The sequence below is a fragment of the Neovison vison genome, chromosome 9 (assembly GCF_020171115.1).
Source record: "Neovison vison isolate M4711 chromosome 9, ASM_NN_V1, whole genome shotgun sequence".
NCBI classification, from domain to species: Eukaryota; Metazoa; Chordata; class Mammalia; order Carnivora; family Mustelidae; genus Neogale; species Neogale vison.
This window is the reverse complement of record NC_058099.1, coordinates 85324752-85339246: the sequence shown is the minus strand read 5'-3', so window position 1 is coordinate 85339246 and position 14495 is coordinate 85324752. Positions and strand designations below refer to the sequence as shown.

Here is a 14495-nt window from a genome sequence, read left to right as displayed (position 1 = left end):
CATATGGCTGTTGAGCGCTTAAAATGTGGTATGACCAATAAACTAAATTTTTAAATTTTAAGTAGCCTAATGTCTAGAGGGTATCAGTGGACAGCTCAGGTCTATAGCTTAGTATAGTGAAGTATTATTAAGATTAAATGACTAATTCAGTTAAATGGAACAAAGTTGTTTTGTCTTTTCTATAAAATTTTTTTAAAAATTTAAATATGGTATTTATATGTAGAAAGACAAAGTCCTCTGTAAAAATCTGGGGTTCTCTTTTAAAACACCCATAATTTGAAATCAGCCATTGGTCCAGCTATCTGAGAGGCATTCACTTCTCAGTCTTATAAATGCTGATTAAATGAAGGCTTATCCTATAGTCAGTACGTATGTGATATGTCAGTTATTCTTCAACTGGTGGAAAATGTGCAATCCTAGCTATGCACCTCATGCTAGGATTCATATGAAAATGCTTAGTACAACTCTTTTGCTTTTTCTTAATGAGAAGGAATGAAATTGTAAAGCTCAAGAGTGAGTATGGGGTCATGCTATGATTTCATTTTTGTTTCTCAAGGCAAATTGAAAGAATGGTCTTTGGTCCTCTATGGTACCTCCGTGCAGCCATACTCACCAACCAACGAGTTTCCTAAAGTAGAACGTGTCCGCTACAGCCGAGTCGAAGACCCCACCGATGACTACGGCACAGACGATTATGCAGGTGAGCTGGCTTCCAGCGGGGACAGAGGCTAAGGAAATAACTCTCGTACATCACCCCAGCATGCACAGATCAGCTTCTAGCGATACTCTGATATATTTTCTTCCATCTTCTTTTCTAGTCCTCCCCAAATATTTGCACGTGTATATTCACACAGCACTGTTGTTTTCTTCAAAGCAAGAAGCACACTATAGAAAGTTTTCATATTCTTTTTCTTTCTCTTGTGGTTATTAAGAGCATATTTCCCTGGTGTCACATATCCTCACAACAAATATTTAAGACAGCATAACAGTCCATCCCACGATTGTACTACATTTAATACATAATCTGGGATGTGTAGTTTGCCGGGAGTTTTACATTCTTTTAAATAAGGTTTAGATGAACATCATTATTTTATCAGTCCTTGTTTATATCTTTAATGATTTTCTTAGAATGGAGTTCTGAGAATTACTGCATCAAAGGGAATAATCGGTTTGCGAGCTTGGATACATTTTATCACATTCCTTTCCAGACAAGATGTACCAGTCTATGCTGGGACCAGCTGTGCCTTTATTATACTCCTTCCTGCCAAAATGGAGAAGAAAAAAGTAAAAAACAAAACAAAAAACCAGAACATTTTAAAAGTTTTATAGCTTTATTAGTAAATCATTTTTCTTCCTTAGTTCTAGGAATTAAACATAATTGTATTGTACCCATTTTTCTATTTAAATTGGCACCAGTTTTCTTATGTCTCACATTTTTCCATACAGTAGTTCCCCCTTATTTGTTGTTTCCTAGTAGTAATACCACTACTACTAAGTAGTATCCCATTACTAATGGTCAGGAAGCCGATGATCTTCTGGTCAGTAATAGCTTTATGCTACATTACCCTGCCTGTACCAGTGCCCTGACTTCATTTCATCATGCAGGCATTGTATCATCTCACATTGTCACAAGAAGATGGATAAATACAAGATTTTATAGCATATTGATATAATTGTTCTCAGTTTCTCACTGTGCCTAATTTAAAAATTTAATGATATCACGGGTTTGGATGTATAGGAAAAAAGCATGGTATATATAGGGATTGGTACTATCCTTGGTTTCAGGCATCCACTGGGGGGCTTAGAAGCTATCCCCTGCAGATAAGTGGGGGGAGGAACTATTATATTTCCTGAAAACATTTCCTCAGTTATTGCTTGCTTCCAAAATGTAGTTTTTGTTTAGTGTTCTTTTGTTTTGACCAAAAAAAAAAAAAAAAAAATTGGAGGGTAAGGTTTATAGTTTCAGATCCCACTTGTATTTTTTTAAAGATGTTTTAATCTTTAAAATCAACTGAATATCCACATCCATTTTTTTCTAATCTCTGCTTTTTACATTTGGCCATTAATTCATCTGGAACTTATTTTGGTTTATGATATATAGTATGAGATAAAATTGTCTTTATTTTCCACATAGACTAACATTATTGGCTGGGTTATCATCCCATTTTTAAATATTTATTGGAGAGGGACAAGCAAACTCCCCACTGAGCAAGGAGCCCGACCCTGGGCTCAATCCCAGGACCCTGAGATCATGACCTGAGCTGAAGACAGATGCTTAACTGAGCCACCCAGGCACTCCAGGGTCTTTCCTTTATAATAGTAGAATAAATTCTTAAACCAGGGTCTTTTCTGGCACCCCTGTTTCTGATTTTTTAATCTTAATCCAGTAACACCCATGCTATATTTTACTTTCTGTTGAAATATTTTGTTTTCATAGTAATTCTTAAGTCCATCTCTAAAGATTCCATTGGAATTTAATGTGAATTTACATGCAATCCCATGGGAAGAATTGTTTAGGTAAGAATTACTTTTATAATATACAAGTTTTTCCATCCAAAACACAGACCGTGTCCCATTTTACCAAAATTTTTTAATTTTATGTTCTATTCTTCTTTTTAGTGTTATTCCTACATATTTTGGGGGTCTTGTTGCTGTTATAATGGAAAAGATGCCATATTCTCTAACTAGTATCTGCTGGTATCTAGGAAATCTATTGGCCATTGCATATTTATCTTCTATCAGGCCATTCTGCTCAACTTTTATTAATTATGTTTTAGAGTTGATTTTCCGGGGCAGTTATAGGTATTAGAGCCATTTCATCTGTATTTTTTTTTTTTAAAGATTTGATGTATTTGAGAGTGGGAGCACAAAGCAGACTCCCCGCTGAGCAGGGAGCCCCACGTGGAGCGCGGTCCCAGGACCCATGAGATCATAGTCTGAGCCGAAGGCAGACACTAAACCAACTGAGCCACCCAGGCGCCCCTCTGATTTCTGTCTTGCTGCACTGACTGCCATTTAAAGGAGCATTCAGTGCTCCTGGGATATGACATAAAACTTAATGAACTAAAGATAGAAGTACTTCATTAATCACCTTAGCAGAATATCGTAAACATGCACATAGTTCCTTTTATTCTCAATAGGTACTATCCCAGAGTCCATCATAAGCTGGAATAATTCAAGCAAGCTGAGCTAACCGGAGCTCGGTCGTGTTAGATTATCTCATTTTGTTTTGAGCTTGTAGCATTACTATTCCCGTGATAACTAGCAAACCATTTCATCTTTTCTGTTAGGAGAAAGGACATCCAAAAACATAAACTGAGCCTAATAACCTGTTGCTATATGCCTCCTGGTAGGTTTCCAATTCACATTCTGGGAATCTCAAAATTCTGAACAAATGGTTCTCTATCTCTGTGGTTTTTCTCATTACCTCTCCGAAATATCCACACTGGCACTTGAGAGAGAACAAAGACAATTATTTCATTATTACCCTGCAACCTAAAATGCTAAACTGCATCTGGGACAGTTTAAGATTACAAAAGAAACAGCACAGCCTGTGAACTGGCCATACAGAGCCCTTTGGCACGTATAAAGCGTAAGTTTAGTGGGGGGCTGGTTAATTGCAGAAATCATCTGGTGAAAATTTAGGGCCACCCATGTTTCCTTTTCTTCAGAGCTGTGACTTTCACCTTCATGAAGAAGTCATCCTGGCTAAAGGCACAGATGGCATTATCATAACCAGATCCCTAGTACTGTTTCATCAAATTCCAGGGGCTGTAGGACCCACAGCTGGCTGAGTTCCAATCCTTACGTAGAGACACTCTCTCCTGCTGTATCATAGCAGAGAGCTCATAGGTCCTAAGTTACACTAGCTCTAGAATTCAATTTAGAGATCAGTTTTAAGGCTTGGGAGAACACAGGGGAGCTGGATTAAGAAGGCGGACCCATGTTGATAATGTTGGACAAGCCACTCTAATTCTTAAAAAGTCTGTTTTCTCACCAGGTAAATGAGGGTGTTTGAATACTAGATTTTTCTCTGTCATTCCTCCGAGGTTCTAACATTTCAGTAACCGTAGACCAGATCCTGTAATGACCAAAGGAGATCAAGGTTCAACAGTAAATCCTTTTGATTTAAATAAGTATGGTTCAGATATTTCTGACCTATCAACTTACTAGTTAAAATCATGTGAATTTTTAACTAGAAAGGACTTGAAGATTACAAGCCCAAATGTCCTAAAGTACGGACAACAAGGAAAAAGGGGGTTCATTCAAGCAAGCAAAAGGTCTAGCTTAGGTCATTAGGAAGCTTTTCATCAGTTATAAAAATCTCCCATCTTTTTGGCATTTTTTCTTCCTGTGAATTCTAACTCTAGACCAAAGAATAGGTCATGAAAGATTAGTAACCTTCATCCTAGGTCTGGAATTCTTTAAGCTTGCTTGCATTTTTTAAAATGTATGTCTAGTTTTCTTTTGTTGAGTCGCCCACCCGCCTGTGGGTAGGACACAATTTTAAATCTGGGCCTTAAGTACCTGCTTAGTAATCCCAGACCAGACACTGATAACCTCGCACCAGATGCCATATGATGTTTCTTGCTGGCTACAGCATCTCAGAGGTATTTCGTGATTTTAATGACCATGGGCAAGCCAGACAATCTGGTCCAGGCGTGGAATAATCAGCTTTTTTTCTTTTTTCTGTCAACAGCTTAACTTCTCATTTTTCTGTAAATCCAACATTTTTATCATGATGCATATTTAATTGCCATCAGCTCTCTTCCAGTTGCCACAATGACATTGATCATTGGAATTCTGAGATACGTGTTCTCTCCCACAAGGCAGCCATATGTGCTTTTTTGAAGCCCAGGCCATGACTGGATTTTCATTCCTGATACTTAGGTAATTGAGGTTTCCCCCCTAAAACACCAGGAGTTCATCTCCATGCACAGAGCCATAGTACACATTATTCCTCCTCCTTAAAAGCTCTCACTGCATAAGGAAGAAGAAAAGTCTCCTTTTATACCAAATTCAAGGTAAAACAGACCTGTTTTAAAATCATGTTTTCCGAGTTTTTTTTTTTTTTTTTTTTTTTCTTCTAAAGGTCCCTGTGACCCTGAGTGCAGTGAGGTGGGCTGTGACGGGCCAGGACCGGACCACTGCAATGACTGCTTAAACTACTATTACAAGCTGAAAAACAACACGAGGTAAGAAGCAGCCTGAGTCGGATCCCCCTGCTGTGTGCTCCCAGCGGTCCCACGGGCTGCCCTGTAGCCACGTCTGCTGATGTTCTCCTCCCAGGACCCAAGCTCAGAACAGAGGCCGCTGCCCTAGCCACCGCCTCCTGGTCTCATTCCAAACGCTGAAACCCATACTAAGTGTCCCTGTATGCTGTCCAGCTGCAAAGGTCTGTACTCACATTTGGAAGGGCCGTAGGGGAGCGGCTAGCTCCACACAGGACTGCTCTTCCCTCTAGACCTTTCTGTCCATGGACGTCTGACGCTAGAGCTCTGTTGGCCCTTCCTGAAAGCGCCAGCGTGCGGCCCAACAGACGCTTTCCCGCCTTCCTGTGTGGCGGAGGGGCCGGGCCCTGCTCATCCCTCCCTATTCCACTCCGGGCACTGAGGCGGACCTGCTTGGTTACTGGAACTCTGAGCCCCCAGTTTCTGCTTGAGTTGTGCAGATCTGTCCACAGGGAGGCTCCTGGGGCAGTGATGGCCCGTCAGAGGCTATCTGCTTCAGAGCCTTGCCCCCCTTTCCCTCCTCCTTCAGGGAAGACTTACTACAGGAGCTGACTTGCCCTGAGTCCACACTTCAGCCATCCAGACAGACCCAGACACGTTCTAGCTCGTGTGGACGCGCATGCTGGCATTTCAGTTCCTTAAAGGAAGGGCCCTTGGCTACTGCAGGACCTCTCATTGCTGAGACCAGCAAAATGCCTGACATTTTACTTGGTACTCAGTAGTAAATATTTGTTGAATGAATAAACAAAGAGCTATCCTTCAGTTAAGGAAGTTTTTTTTTTACTGTATCATAACCAACCAAGTTTAAATATATTAATGTAGACAATAACCCACAGCCACTGCCCCTAGCTCAGAGGATCCATAGGACAGCACACACGAACAGAAGTAACCCCTTATTAGCAACCTTTTTTGTATAAAATGGTGGTTCCCACATAGTTTCCCTCAACCCCATGCCATGACCTTCCTCTTGAGCCTGTAGTTTCTAACCATCATCCCCTTTAAAGAGCTAGTCCTGAACCTGAAAATGGTTTGGACCCAGACATGCCTTCCTTAGCGGACTTGGTATTGGGAGGCTGCCTTGCTGCCTGAGCACCCTACACAGGAAAGAGCTTCGACCAGCAGAATTTGGCTCTTTGGATATGGTGTTACCGTTGTGTTTTAAAAAGGATTTTTGAGATCCAGGCAGCTGCTGGTTGAGCATCTCCCAGAGTGCCTAGGACTCCGTCTCTGATGATGCCGCCCTTCTTTCCTATCCTCCCACAATGCAGGATCTGTGTCTCCAGCTGCCCCTCTGGCCACTACCATGCTGACAAGAAGCGATGCAGAAAGTGCGCCCCCAACTGTGAGTCCTGCTTTGGGAGCCACGGTGACCAATGCCTGTCCTGTAAATACGGATACTTCCTAAATGAAGAAATCAACAGCTGTGTTCTCCACTGCCCCGATGGATCATACCCGGACCCCAGTGAGTTGATTTCAAATATTTGGGTTTCAGAGAGGAAATAGAAGGTTTTCATTTGAATGACATTAAGAGGGAAATTGAGGCCTCGCTTATATATAATAGGATCTAACCAGGTTTTAAGAGAACACGTTAGAGTTGTAAAAAAAAAAAAAAAAAATTTGTGTAAAAATGCTTATAACTAACTGTCAGGAAGTCCTCAGGCCCCTCCCCTGATTCAGTGATTTGCTAGGAACACCCACAAGACTTACCATGTAGTTGTACCCACGAGCTCATAGTTACCATGTAAGATCAGGAAGAGGTACATAGGACAACGGACACAGAAAACCAGCACTAGCTTCTGAGTTTTCTCCGAGGATGGATTTAAATCCCCCAGCAACAACGGGTTACAACATGTGTGAAATGTAGGCTACCTTTCAGTGTGGGAACCTCCTTAGAGCCTCATGCCCCGGGCTGTCGTCACGAAGACACGGTCTAGCTGGCACATACCCAAATTCCAGGCTCCTTCAAGGAAAGCAGATGTTCAGCATAAACCATATTGTTTGTACAGTTTACGCACCCTGAGCCACTCTTACCAGTTAGGATGGTGGAAACCCTCCTGAAACCCAACTCCTAGATGCTAGCCATGGGCCAGCTTCAGATGCAGGCTTTCAAAAGATAGCAGACGAGCCTGCTCTTTTCTATACGGTAACCAAAGGAACCAGGCCGGTATGGTATCAGTGTTATATTTCAGAAAGTTTAGAATTAGACATGTGTCAAAAACTACTAATGAAGGGCCATTAAGAAGGAACCCTTTAAAGTAATAAATGGAGTCAAATGCTATCAGGTATCCCAGCCCACTAGGAAAGGCAAAATGAAATCCATTTGCTGACAAAACTGAAGAATTTCCAGAGCGAGTAGAGTAGGAGGATCCTGAACTCACCTTGTCCCTCAGAGATAACAACTACATTTGTTCACCTAATTGAAAGGCACGTGGAGTCTGGCAGACCAGACTGGCTACAGTTAACGGTAGAGAGAAGGCCACCTTGAAAAGGGTAGGCAGGATGGAGACATAGTTGGAAATCACACCCCGGGGGCCACTAACTACAAACAGGATGGGACATCACGAGTGTGGGATCTGACTCCACACCGGGCATGCCCAGCCCTAGGAAGAGGAGTCCCCCCTCCCACCACGTCTGGCTTTAGAAACCAGGAGAGCTGAACTCTAGTGGGCCTTAGTTCCAGGAGAGCCTGAAGGCAATAGGAAATGGAGTCTGCATCATCCTTAAAGATCCAGCATACTAAACAACTCAGCCCAGACAGCACAGCAGAAGCAGTTTGAGAAGTGCCTGCGGTTATAAGTGAAGGAGATACATTGACTAATCTGTCCTGAGTGGATGAGTCTGTCCCCGGGCAGGGAGGCACAGATTATTTCTCTAGAAAGTGCTGGTAGATGGCCTTCCTGTCCCCAAGGCCTAGCCAGCTGGATGTTGGTGAAGGTAGCGCTGACACGCTCTGTCTGCTTTGCTACAGCGCTGTGCGCTCTTCCCCATCCACACCAACGGGCAGTCCTCCCTTCAGAGTCCTCCTGCCCCACCATACCCACTGGGAGGTGCCACTCCACACGGCCTCACGCCCTGGGCGGTGGAGAGAAGCCGCTCTCACAGCGCCCTTGCAGCCCCCGCAGTGGAGCTCACCGCGGGCTGCGTAAGAAACAAGCCCTGCCCGCGAGTGTAGCCGTCACGGAGCCAGAGGGACTACGTGCAGACAGCTAGGCTCCCTGCTGGCCCAACTCACCAAGCCTGTCGCTGGTTTAGACCGCCCTCAGCCCTTCCTGGACACTGAGAGCAGGCAAAGGGCATCACTGCGGCGGGCTGGGCTGAAGGCAGTTGCAATTAGCCACGATAAGGAGGCGCACAGAGCCCACACAGAGGACACCCCTGGAATGCCTGGTTTTCTGGGAACCAGGGTGTGGCTGCACTATAGGCACCACGGGAGTTCTTTTGAAAACAAGGCCACTACTTTCAAGACCAAGAGACATAGCTGACCATCCTACTACATTAAAAACAAACACCCAGAGACAAAATGAGATGGAGGAATATGTCCCAGATGAAAAAGAGACAAAATCACAGTAAAACTGCCAAATGAAATGGAAATACACAATATGTGTGACAAAGGATTCAAAATAATTATCACTGGGATACTCACTAAACTTGAGAAAAGAGCCAAGGATCTCAGTGAGACCTTTAAGAAAGAGACAGAAAATGTAAAAAAACAAAAACAAAAACAAAAAAACAGAGCTGATAAATTTAATAACTGAAATAAAAATACACTAAATGGCATGCACAGTAGCTCAGAAGATGCAAAGGAGAGATCAGTGGTATGGAAGATGGTAATGGAAAACAACCCAGCTGACAACAAGAAAAAAGAATAAAAAATGAGAAAAGGTTAAGGGAACTCTGTGGTGTCATCAAGCATAATAACATGCACATTTTGGGGATCCCAGAAGGAGAAGAGAGAAGAAGGGGCAAAAAACTTTTTTGAAGAAGTAATAGCTGAAAACCTTCTTTCCCGAACCTGGGGAAAGAAGCAACATCCAGGTCCAGGAAGAAGAACCCCTACCAAAATGAACCCCCAGAGGTCCACAGCAAGACACACAGTAATTAAAATGGCAAAAAGTAATGATATAAGGGAAGGCAAATAAGGGTATCAGCTGACTTTCAGCAGAAACTCTGTAGGCCAGAGAGGAGTGGCATGCTTTATTCAAAGTGCTAAAACAAACAAAAAAACCTACAACCAAGAATACTCTACCCAGAAAGTACAGAATTCAAAACAGAAGGAGAGAACAGTGTTTTCCTGAAGAAGAAAAGTTAAAGGAGTTCATCCCACTAAATCAGGCTTACAAGAAATGTTAAAGGGAATTCCTTAAATGGACAGAATAGGCCATCGTGTAAAGAAAAAATTATAAAAGCAGAAAAATTTTTGAGGTAAAAGCTAATCAGAGTAAAAATAATCACTTATAAAGCCACTGTGGAGTTTAAAACACAAAGTAGTACAATCCATATCTAGAAAAATTAGACAACGGAGATAGAAAATAAAACCTCACATAAAACATGGAAGTGGGAGTTAATTTTAGTAGTTTTACAATGTGTTGAACTCGAGCAACCCTCAACTCAATATAGAACCCAGTGGAAACCACAACTCAGAAACCTGTGATATACACAAAGAAACAGAGAAAGAATCCAACAATATCACTAAGGAAAACTGTCAACTCACAAGGAAAGTAAGCAAGGGAAAAAGGAAGGAATCAGGAAGAACTCCAAAAACTACTTTCAATGTAAGTAAACTAAATACTTCAATCAAAAGACATACAGTGAATGAATAAGAATGAATAAGAAAATATTACTCCTCTATATGCTGCCTACAAGAGACTCACTTCACACGTAATGACACATACTACAAGTGAAGAGAAGAGAAAACATAAGCAGTGCAAATTGAAGTGGAAAAAAGAACTCAGGGTAGCAATACATTCTTTTCAAGTGCACATGAAACATTCTCTGGTATATATAACATGTTAAGCCATAAAACAAGTCTCACTGTATTTAAGAAGACTGAAATCATATCAAGCATATTTCCCAACTTAAATGGTATGAAAATAGAAAGCAATTTTACAAGAGAAAAATGGAAGGAGAAAAAAAAAAACACAAATACATGGAGGTTAAACAACATGCTAATTAACCAAAGTCAATGGAAAAAAAAAAGATGAAGTCAAAAATGCATGGAAAAAAAATGAAAAGACAATAGTCTAAACTCTTTGGGAATTAGCAAAAGCAGTTCTGAGAGGGAAATTTATAGTGCTATTAGGGGACTCAAAAAAAACGAGAAAAATATCATGTAAAGAACCTAACCTTAGGCCTAAAGGAACTAGAAAAAGGAGAAAGGAACTAGAAAAAGAACAAATTCCAACACCAGTAGAAGGAAATAATAAAGATTAGAGCAGATTTAAAAGAAATAGAGACCAAAAAAAAAGAAAAGATAAATGAAACCAAGACCTGGTTCTTCAGGAAGAAAACAAAACTGATAAATCTTTAAACAGACTTATCAAGAAAAGAGAGAAGACTCAAAGTCAGAAATGAAGGAGGAGAAATAATATCACAGAAATACAAAGAATTATAAGAAAACATTGAAAAATTATCTGCCAAACAATTGGACAATCTAGAAGAAATGGATAAATTCCCAGAAACCTACAATTTTCCAAAACTAAATCAGGAAGAAATAGAAAATTGGAGGAGACCAATTACTAGTAATGAAATTGAATCAACAGTCAAAAACTCCCAACAAACAAAAATTAAGGACCAGATGAATTCACAGGTGAATTCTACAAAACATTTAAACAAGAGTTAATACCTATTCTCAAATGATTCCAAAAAACAGAAATGGAAGTAAAACTTCTAAAATCATCTATGAGGCCAGCATTCCCTTGATCCCAGAACCAGACAAAGACATTATATAAAAAGAAAACTATGGGCCAGTATCTCTGATGAGAACAGATGCAAAAATCCTTAACAAAAGAATAACAAACCAAGTTGAATAGTACATTTAAAGAAAAACATTTAGGATGATCAAGTGGGATCTATTCCAGAGAGGGAAGTGTGGTTCAATATCCACTAATCAATATGACATCACATAAATGAGGAAGAATAAAAAAAATATGATCATCTCAACAGATGCAGAAAAAGGATCTGACAAGATACAACATGCATTCGTGTTAAAACTTCTCAAAAATGTGGGGTTCAGGGGAACATACCTCAACATAATAAAAGCTGTATTTGATGAACCCACAACTGACATCATACTCAAAAATGAAAACTGAGAACTCTTCCTCTCTAACACAAAAACAAGACAAGGATGTCCACTCTCACCACTTTTATTCAACATAATATTGGAAATTCTAGCTGCAGCAGACAAGGAAAAGAAATCAAAGACATATGAATTGGTAAGGAGGAAGTAAAACTGTGACTATTTGCAGATAACATGATACTATACATAGAAAATGCTTAAAGACTTCACCAAAATACTACTGGAACTGATAAATGAATTCAGTGAAGTTTCAGGATACAAAATAATGAAGTAGCAAAGAGAAATGAAGGTAACAATCCCATTTGTCAATTGCACCAGAAAGAATAAGATAACATGGAAATAAATTTAATCAAGGAGGTAAAAGACCTGTATTCTGAAAACTGTAAGACACTGATAAAAGAAATTGAAGATGACACGATCAAGTAGATAGATACACCATGCTCATGGATTGGAAGAATATTGTTAAAATATTCATACTACCGAAAGCAATCTACAGATTCATTGCAATCTCTATCAAAATACCAAAAGCATTTTTCACAGAACTACAGCAAATAATCCTAAATTCTGTATAGAACCACTAAAAACTTTGAGTAGCCAAAACAATAGTGAGAGAGAAGAACAAAGCTGAAGGTATCACAATCCCAGATTTCAAGATCATCTACAAAGGTATAGTAATCAAAACAGCATAGTGCTGGCACAAAAATTAGACACAGATCAATGGAGCAAGATAGAAACCCCGGAAATAAACAACATCTATTTAGTCAATTACTCTATGACAAAGGAAGCAAGAATACACAATGGAGAAAAGATGGTCTCTTCAGTACATGGTGCTGGGAAAACTGGCTGAATGCAAGAGAAGGAAACGGCACTACTTCCTTACCCCATACGCAAAAATAAATTCAAAATGGAATAAACACCTAAATGGGAGACCTGAAACCATAAAAGTCGTAAAAGAAAGCATAGGCCGTAATTTCTGGAACACTGCCCTTAGCAACATATGTATGAATAGGTCTCTTCAGGCCCAGGAAGCAACAGCCATTATATAGGAACTTCACCAAAATGAAAAGCTTTTTCACACTAAAGAAAACCATCAACAAAATAAAAAAGCAACCTAGTGAATGGGAGAAGATACTTGCAAATGATGTATCTGATAAGGGGTTAATATCTAAAACCTATAAAGAATGTATATGACTCAACACCCAAAATACAATGCCATAAAAAAAAAATGAGCAGAGGATATGAATAGAAGTTTTTCCAAAGAAGATACACAGATGGCCAACAGACATATGAGAAGATGTTTAGCACCACTCATCATCGGGGAAGTGCAAATCAAAACCACAATGAGAGACCCCTCACACATTTTAGAATAGCTCTCAAGAAAGGACACTAGACAGTATCAAGAAACAAATTGCAACAAGTGTTGGCAAGGATGGAAAGAAAAGAGAACCTTTATGCACTGCAGTGGGAATGTAAACTGGTACGGCCACTGTGGAAAACAGGGTGGCAGCTCCTCAAAAGATTCAAATCAAACACTGTAAAATCCGGGAATCCCACTATGGGAATTTGCCCAAAGAATACAAAAATGCCAATTAAAAATAATATATGCACCCCTATGTTTATTGCAACATTATTTACAATAGGCAAGGTGTGCAAGGAACCCAAGTGTTCACTGATGGATAAAGGATTATCCATTCATCATACACACACATACACACAATGGAATAGTCAGCCATGAAAAAGAATGAAACTTTGCCATTTGCAACAACAGGCATGAAGCTAGAGAGTATAATGCTCAGTCAGAGAAAGAGAAACACCCCAGGATTTCACTCTAAGAAGCAAAACAAATGATCCAAGGGAAAAGAGACAAACCCAAGAAGCAGACTCTTGACTATAGAGAGCAACGTGAGAGTTACCAGAGGGGGTGTGAGGAAGAGTGAAACAGGTGATGGGGATTAGGGATATACTTGTCCTGATGAGCACTGGGAGGTATACGGAGGGGCTGAATCACTGTATTCTACACCTGAAACTAATATCATACTATTAACTACACTGGAGTTAAAAACTTGTAAAAAAAAAAAAATGTGACATACACACACACACAGTGGAATATTACCCAGCCATATAGGAGAGTGAGATTTTGCCATTTGTGACAACATGGATGGAGCTATAGGGTATTATGCTAAGTGAAATAAATCAGACTGAGAAAGACAAATACCGTAGGATTTCACTTGTATGTGGAAGCAAACAAACAAAAATAAAGACCCTTAAATACGGAGAACTACTGGTGGTGGCCAGAGCAGAGGTGGATGGAGAGATAGGCAGAAAAGATAAAGGGGAGGTACGAAGTTCCAGTTATCAAATAAGGAAGTCACGAGGTGAAAAGTACAGCTAGGCAGTATCGTCCATAATACAGTGACAGATGGGGACTGCAGTTACCGTGGTCAACAGTGAATAATATATGGAATCATCAAATCAGTCTATTCTATATCTGCAACTAATATAACATTGTTAATTATACTTCAATTAAGAAATGAATAATTTCCTACCAGGCAATACAAATCGAATTTGAGGGGCTTCTTCCACACAGAAATCTTTTGCAACAAACAAAAATCTGTAAATGAACACATCACTTCACTTCAGGAGTCTGGGCCCTAATCAGTCATCATTAGGAAACAAACAAAGGTACATTCACCGGAGAATTAAGTAATCCTTGGGCTTTCCTACCTATTAGTGCTCCGGTAGCGCCCTTCTGCTTTATTTCTGAATTCTTGGTAACTAACAAGCGTGTCACACCATGGTGCATGACGACGCTGATTATCTCCTGTTTCTGCACGGCCTAAGAAAGAAGAAGACCCAAGTGTAAATGAGTGTAAATGAATAAGAGTTGTGTTTCAGAAATCAGGCAACAGTTTTCTTAAGAAGTCAGAGTCCCTTGACTCAAAGGCAAGCATTTTTTCCAGAAGGCAAAT

At 40.2% G+C, this 14495-nt stretch overlaps 1 protein-coding gene across 4 annotated transcripts in view; it reads left to right on the top strand.

The window, feature by feature from the left end:
* The window catches only part of PCSK5 (proprotein convertase subtilisin/kexin type 5), a 449573-nt gene that overhangs the window by 273661 nt on the left and 161417 nt on the right, over positions 1–14495 (top strand). For all 4 annotated transcript variants that reach the window (XM_044265871.1, XM_044265870.1, XM_044265868.1 and 1 more), the window contains exons 14-16: positions 557–700; positions 5093–5195; positions 6500–6693. In XM_044265871.1, the coding sequence (XP_044121806.1) occupies positions 557–700; positions 5093–5195; positions 6500–6693 (441 nt within the window). The remainder of the gene's footprint in view (positions 1–556; positions 701–5092; positions 5196–6499; positions 6694–14495) is intronic.